The sequence below is a fragment of the Apteryx rowi genome, unplaced genomic scaffold (genome assembly GCF_003343035.1).
Source record: "Apteryx rowi isolate R43461 unplaced genomic scaffold, aptRow1 scaffold_304, whole genome shotgun sequence".
Lineage (NCBI taxonomy): Eukaryota > Metazoa > Chordata > Aves > Apterygiformes > Apterygidae > Apteryx > Apteryx rowi.
This window is the reverse complement of record NW_020449464.1, coordinates 81,468-89,344: the sequence shown is the minus strand read 5'-3', so window position 1 is coordinate 89,344 and position 7,877 is coordinate 81,468. Positions and strand designations below refer to the sequence as shown.

General features: G+C 49.2%; 1 protein-coding gene across 1 annotated transcript in view; it reads left to right on the top strand.

The window, feature by feature from the left end:
• GRP (gastrin releasing peptide) overlaps nucleotides 1-4,661 on the top strand; it is a 6,395-nt gene extending 1,734 nt beyond the window's left edge. The window contains exons 2-3 of the mRNA XM_026070094.1: nucleotides 723-973; nucleotides 4,297-4,661. Of these exons, the coding sequence (XP_025925879.1) occupies nucleotides 723-973; nucleotides 4,297-4,350 (305 nt within the window). The 3' untranslated portion in view covers nucleotides 4,351-4,661. The remainder of the gene's footprint in view (nucleotides 1-722; nucleotides 974-4,296) is intronic.
• The last annotated feature ends 3,216 nt before the right edge of the window (nucleotides 4,662-7,877 follow it).

Here is a 7,877-nt window from a genome sequence, read left to right as displayed (position 1 = left end):
CGCCGCGCAGCGCCCTGCCGCCTGGGCCCCCCCGGCGCGGGGCAGCAGCAGCGGCTTCCCCCTGCCCTGGACGTGTTTGCTGGGTGCCTCCGTCTCCTGCTGCTGCCTTTCTTCGTGGGCTCGGGAGCCCAACCCAGGCCCGGGGGCGGCGGGGCAGGACGCGGCAGCTCCGCGGGCCCCGAGGCGCAGCCCTGCGCCCCGCTGGGGAAGGCTCAGCCCGGGGGAGGCTCCTCGGGCGCTGCCTGGACCCCCCTTCTTCCCGGAGCCTCGTTAGCCTCCTTCATGCCCCAAAGCCGTTCGTGGATTTATTGTGACTGACAGCAAAGCATGGGGCATCAAGGTGCGGCCACCTTAGCTCCTAGAACGGTACTGGAACACGGGCTTGTACTGGAGATCCCACATCCCGTGTCAGGGCAGGGAAAGTCTAAAACTGTCACCTCCTCCACCCGCTCCTTACTCCCGCAGATCTCCCCGGGTGTCCCTCCCTAACCCCAGGCAGAGTGCTTGGTTCGCTCTGCATGCTCCCAGCAGCATTTTCCCTGCCAATTTAGCATAAGAGACAGAGGAAATTACACAGTGACAAAATCTCCAGTCCCAGGTGTGCTTCAGCTTTGACATCATCTCATCCCCTTCCCTTCCCTTCCCTTCCCTTCCCCAGCTGATCTTTGAACGATCACACTCACATCTTTTTTAATTTCATGCTACTGCCGTTGTTCTTACAGGACATTTAATGGGGAAAAAGAGCACTGGAGATTTTCCTTACGTCGATGAAGAAGAAAACAAGATCCCACTTTCAGCATCACCTGAAAATATCAAGCAGCTGGAAGACTATCTGCAGTGGGAAGAAATGTCCAAATATTTGCTAAGGCTGCTGGAAGGAAATGAAAATAAGAGTGCTCATATCTTAAAAGGAGGGCTTCCCTGGTACACCAGGAACACCTGGGAGACAGATGACAATAGCAGCTGGAAGGATGTAAGTTTATAGCAAAAAGATTCCGTATATTTAGCATTTGCTTTATAGTGACATATCAGCTTCCTCTAACTTATGGATTGTCCAGAAAATTAGCAGAAATATGTCTAATGAACAAGTCATTCAGTAAAAGTTAGACCTTACTCTTGATTACAAATTGTCCATCATAGATTACCTCTTTTATGAATTCACTTGCTACCGGGCGTGCGCTCAGCAAGCGTTAGGCAGATTTCAGTGCACGTATCCCATGCAAGTCCCCTGGTAGTTATTTTTTTTTCTCTTCTGGCACTTCATGCTAAGATGACCACATCAACACCAAGTTCTGTATCGACTCAGAAAAACCAAGCTAGTGTGAAAAGGACATGAGTGCAGGAGGGCAGGAGAAGGCAAAGGGTCTTGTGTGTAAGGCTGCGTCATGTTAACTGTCTTCCAGCGTTGCCCGTCTGGCTGTTATTTTCCCGCTGTTTGACCTGTCGGATACTGCAGATCCGGGGATACAGCACACTGGGCTGGAGAGCTGCTTCCGCTCCCAGCTCCGCCTTTGTCCCATGCAAACCTTTCTTCCCCCCGAGGCATCGCTTTCCCCAGCAGATGATGCTGACCACTACTGTGGTTATTTTTGGTCTTGCAAAATGAGACTGTGGTCACTGAGGAGTTTTATATGTGCCTGGGACCCACTTCTTCTTCCCTTGAGTTAATGTACTTATTATCCGCAAGAGAACAAGACTTTGGAACAGATTTACCCCTATTATTTTGGAAAATCCTGTAAAATATACTTGGAAGTGAGGTTTTGCAGAAAATAATCAGGGTATAAATGAATTACCATGTAGCTTGCAGCATTTACTGGAAAACTCCTTTCTGTATGTTGCATCAGGTACAGTAATGGTGATACAGCTCCGGAATTCTTTGGGGTGGTGCTGAAATGGTGCAGAAAGATTAATATTCTCCCTCAAAGATGTTAGGTTTCCAGATGTTAGGTTTCCTCCTGTAATTCTACCGTGATGGGATGTAGTTACTGTTCCTGAGCTCACTTCAACCCTGGTCTCCCTCCTGAAATCCTGGCACAGTGAAATCAGTGAATGCTCTGTCACTGACTTGAATACGGATACAAATTTACCCATTACATAAAGCCACAATTTAGGTCTCGTACACCACTGATATGAATGCTGCCCATATGTTTCTTTCTGGCTATGGCTTTATGACAGTGACACTTACAATAACTGTGACTAATAGTATCTAAAAGTAAACTATTTATCTCATCGTTAGTTCTGCAGTGTGCAGCTATGAAATCAAGTTATATGGACGAATTCCATTATGCTATGTAAAAGGAGAAATATTTTGACTTCTAAAAGTATCTGGTAATAAATTCTACTTACTAAGGCTATATGTTCATTCAGTAAGTTGAGTCGTGCCCGCATGTGTATACTTTTATCCTAAATTAATTAATCCACATTTTTGTAGTTGGACATTGAACATATACATGGATTAATGAGATTATTGCCTTAAATTTCCAGGATTCTCCAGTGAGTGGTAAAAAATTCACGTTTTTCATGTAATTAAGACATATGACAACCTGCAGAGCCCCATTTTGTGGTAGAACCTGTGATCTCTGGCATGCAACAATTAGTTTGTCTCCACCGCAGAGTAAAAGAGAATCATGACAGGAGTATGTAACTTGTGCTTTCCTGTGGTTGGACACAAATACATGATTATATGCAGGCTACTTAAGACACAATGTATTGTTTTTCCATTGGGCTCAGTTAAGTAAAAAGCAGGCATTTCAGAATCAAACTGTGCACCTTTTTGAGCTCTGCCTTCCAGGTGCAGAAGATCTGCAGGTCAAAAGGAATATGCTTTACTTTTTAGAGAGCTTTAATAGTTTCCTAAACATTTAAATCACGATAGTTATTATTTTTAATAAAGGAGGCATTGCTTGTTTATAAAGGTAGGAATCTGGTACATATGAAAGTCAGTGATACAAGTGCACAGTGATAAAAGAGCGTAAGCAACCTCTGGATTTTGGTTCTCCAGATTTTTCTGGATGCGATGGGTTCTGTGTTGCCCAGACCTCGGTTAGGCAACACCTTCATTTAATGCGCTGCTGTGTCACAGCTGACAAAGGTGCCCACGTGCAGGAGCGAGGGATGCAGGCACCTGCCTAGGCAGAAGGCGGCCAGGTAGAGCTGACTGATGGTGGTGCTGCAGTGGATGGGATGAGAAAGTTTGTACTTGGCACTGAATTCGTTCCCAGCCATTTGGTATTTGAGTTTGAAATAGGAACTCGTTCTAGGAGGAACGAGACGCCGTATTTACAGTGGGTTAGTATTCACTGCACGTTTGTCTGTTGGGTTGAGGCACTGAGATGTAAACGGAAAAGGTAACTCTGCTGTGAGCTGAGGGAATGACTGTCCCTGGACTGTTTCGGGACCAAGGGGCTGTAATTCTCATCATAGGCTGAGTGTGTCCCGGCGGAGATGCTCACCACGAGGAGTCTGATGTGTTCGCTCCCATCTACTGAACACAAGTGAAGACAGGCTGCCTTGGAAATAAATGTACTCGTGAGGGCTTTATTTCATGGACTGTGACGAATTTAGTTGATCTAATTCAAAATTTAAATTCTGAATTAAAGATCAGAAGTTACTACCCCCAAAGCTGGAAGCTGCAGAAGGAAATACGGATATGTACTTCAGGTAACCGAGTCACTGGGTCTGGCTTGTTAGCTCAAATCCATCCGGTGCCTTATTCACCACTGATGCTCACAGTGTGCAGTTCTCAAGAATAAAAGGAAAAATTTCCTTCTAAAAAACTGGCCCAGAAAGGGGAAAGTGCTGTGACATACAAATAGTCAAAAAAGCCAAACAGAGATGGGCAAAATACTTCTGAGACAGTGTGGTGCGTCTGAGCTGTCTTCTTCTGTTTTCAGCTAATACCAAGCAAATTAAGACCTTGCCTGCTCTTCATTCAGCAAATAAGTTACTATTAAAGTAGTTAAAAATCAGAAGGAAAATCTTGCTTTTGCAAGTTGGCCCGAGTGTAAAAATAAGTTGAAAGTAAACTTCAAATTGTTTCTGTGCCTTGACTTTTTAACACTAATGAGACATTATATAAATGAGATGGCAGGCAGAATTACTGGGGAGAATGACTTTCCTCGTACTTTGGCAGTCAGTTATTAAGCTAACCAAAACAAATGGGGTCTGTTATGGGAAGATTATTAGGAATGTGTTTGTTATGTGAATACGCAGAGCAGTTATACATTAGGCTTATTAACTTAGTGAGTGACTTTTGTCAGGACCGCTCTATAAATACTATTCATCTCTTTTTATTAGATGATGGAGTATCTGCTTCAAGTTGTGAATATGAAAGAAAGCACTCCAAGTTGAAAGGTCTCTCAGCCTTGAAGGAATGAAATAATTTCCGTAAGAGACTATGTTTCACAAGCACTTGATTGTATCAGATAACCAACAAGGTTTCTTTTCTGTAAACAAGATTTCCTTTGTGTAAAATACCTAAATACACATATTCTGGTATGTTCCAGCATCGACTAAACTCTCTGTTTCGTTTTCAAAGTTGCATTTTCTCGCTTGAACTGCTTTGGTATACATAATTGTCAAGGAAGGGTCTTCCAATTAATTATATGACTTACCTGTCTAATCAGTTCATCTCTTAGTTTGAAACTACATGATTTTTCAACATTCACAATAAATAATACTAATAAAAAGGCTGAGTCTATGCTTTTATCTGAGTTAAGAAAACGGCAATATCGGCTGTGCCGTAGCTGGCAGCAAACAAGCAACAGGATGGTTCATTTTTCACTGAATGTCTTCTCGATCTTGAATCGCTCCCTGGTCTGTAGTTTTTTTCTGTGAACTGAAGGTGACACTGTCTTCCCAAGGTTTCTGTGGGCCAAGTGCAGACAGCGTGATGCCCACGCTGGAAGCGGAGAAACCTGCTGGAACAGCCTGCCTCCGTGTTTTGCGGGGCGGGGCGGTCGGGGAGCTCGGCATGCCCCGCGCCCGTGTGTGCAGGCCTGCGGACGGTCGCGCCGTGGAAGGCCCAGATCTGGTCTAGACCCCACGGGGCAGGACAGACCCCACGGGGCAGGACGGGACCCCACGGGGCACGACGGACCCCAGAGGGTAGGACAGACCCCACGGGGCAGGACGGACCCCAGAGGGCAGGACAGACCCCACGGGCAGGTCGGGCCCCTGCAGACCCCGCGGCGCCCCGCAGCGCTGCGCGGCCCCGGCAGGCGGCGCCATCGGCCCCAAGGCCAAGCTCAAGCGCAAGGAGGCCCTCAGCTTCTCCAAAGCCAAAGAGTTCTCCCGGCGGCAGCGCCTGCCCNGCGCGGTCTCCGTCGCCGTCGCCGTCGCCGTCGCCGTCGCGGTGGCGGCCTGGCGCAGCCCACGCGGCGTGGCAGGGCGGTCGCGCCCCTCCGCCGGGCTCCCTTGCCTTGGAGGGCAGCGCTGTGCGTTAGACGCCAAACTGCTGTCCCCACGCGAGTGCGGCGCGGATGCACGGGACTTGTCCCTTTGATCCCTCGTGAATGCCGCGTTATGCAGTGTAATTCCCCTTTTCATTCCTTTCAGCAATTTATTCCCAAAGCAGAAGTAAGGTGAAGTGAGGTCTACATAATGTCCGGATTTATATTCTGTAGCCCCCTCATCCAGCCCTGCAGGTCTCCTAGGACGAAACCATGGAGAAAAAGGCACTGTAGTGCCGATTGGGAATATAGTCAGTAAGGCTGTAACTGAATACCTGCGTGCTTCGTTTTAGATTTTCTGGGTTCTAGAGTAAATCCCATTTATCTCAGTGAACATCCCAATCTACGGCAGCCAAAGGGGCTACCCAATGCATTTAACTCCTGTCCCAGAATTTTATAACTCAAACGAGCTGATCTTTCTCCTTTTTGCATGTCTCTTTATGTCCCTGTCTGCCTTCTTGCCCACAGACACTGCAAGGCCTTGCCGGGAGTTAGGATTAGCTCTTCAGAAAGATCCCCCTGCTCGTGCGGTGTGCCAGTCCCACCTCCCTCCCAGGCCCCCCCTGCCCTCCTGGAGGAAGGACGTACGAAAAAGGCCACGTAGCGCTTCCCAGGTGCATTTTGGGCTCTGCCATCAAGTCGTTTGATTGGACTCAATGCGGCACTAGAGTGGGACAGTTATACCAAAGAAGTCCTTTGCCAGAACAGCAGAAGAAAAGCTCGTCAGAGGGATGATACAGGGAACCCTAGAAGAGCGGGGAGGACTCTTTCCTGGGGAGAGGGGAGGGCAGGCCCTCATTTCCCCGGTGAGGCACAGGTTGCTCACACCACACAGAGACCTTGCTCAGTGCGCAGCAGTTCAGCCAGTGCCCCACAGCCGCGGGGTCCTAGGCCATCCCTGGAAGCATCACGCGCACATTGGAGTCAGGCATCCCCTTCTCAACCTTGGCGGCGAGGAAGGAAGAGCGAGGAAGGGCTTGAGCAAAATAAGAGGGACACTAGGCAAAGGTGCTGGGGAAGCTGGCTCAGGTTTTCATGTGGCCAAAGTCACTGGAGTGAATATGTGCATATGTTGCACACCCAAGAAATAAAGCAGAAGAAAGCTGGCCCAGAAGCCAAGGCACTATCTATCATCTGGAGGCTTGGGAGATATTCATACAGACTCCAGGTGGGATCCTACCCACAGGCACCACGAGCACCCGTGACCCGGCCTCCAGCTGTGGCACCAGCAGAGCAAGAGGTCTTGTAGAGCCTGTGTCATATGTGCCAGGCCTGTGTGGATGACTCGGATTTCCTCGCAGGGTCTCAAATGGCGCAGGATGCCTGGGCTTAGGTAACACAATCGTGCCGTCCCTGTCTGAGCTCGGGTGTTTCATGTTTCTCTGTACCTCAGTTTCCCCGCACGTAGAATGGCACTGCCCTGTTCCAGAGGCAGCATCAAATGAACTGAAAGGATGTTTTTTAGCATGTTACAGGGAAAGGAGGGAAGCAGCATATTTATGATGGGTTCATCACAAATGAGGAAGCCCCAAACGGCTGGGGCTTTGCCTCCTGTACAAGCCGTGCTGTGTCTGGGCCACGCTGCAGCTGGCAGTGGCATCTGAGCAGGAGAGAGCTAATGCTAAGCAGGTCTTCTGAGGAGCCCTTTGCTTCAAAGCATTGCTCAAAAGTAGCAGCCCCTCCTTCAGGTTCTGGGCTTGCCCAGAGGCCTCTCACCTTCCGTCATTTTTCTCCTATAACAGGAGTTTTTAAATGGCTACTCAGTGGTAGGCGAACTATGGAAAGAAGCTGATAGAGTTCCAAGGTTTATATCACATGGCATCAGGGTCCCAGGAAGACGCTGGCTGCATGGGAGCGAGAACCCGTGTGCCCAGCCCAAAGACCGCTGCAGCCAAAGGGAAACCCCTGAATTAGTGCCCGCTGGAACGGGACTTCGTTATAAACCCCAGCAGACTGAACTGGTGAGGAGCGCGGCTGGGAACTTCGAGCAGATGCTTGAGATCCACAGTAGTAATCATTCAGTACATGGGTAATCATTCAGTTACATCAGTGAAATGTTCTTATTCAAAATCCCGGGCAGATGTAGCTGAGGCAGCTGGAAGGTAGACCCTTCGTCTCGCCGTCCCGCCTGCAGGGGTTAGCACGTCCTCAGCAGAGGAAGGACGTGGTGTTGCCCCCCCCCACACCCCCCTGCAGCTCAGCACAGAAATTTAAACCGCGGCTGAGTTCTGTGTGTTTTCACCCAAGGTGCTGCGACCTGCCACGGCCACGGAGCAGGCGCAACGGCCGGCCCTCTGCTCCAGCAGGTCACTAGCGGTGCTGAGCTCTACGGCCACCTCTCCCGACCCCTTCTGCCCGGGACTGAGGGTCGGCCCTGGACTGAGAGCCAGCCTTGCTCTGCTGGAAAGCAGCTGAGCTGAACTCCGT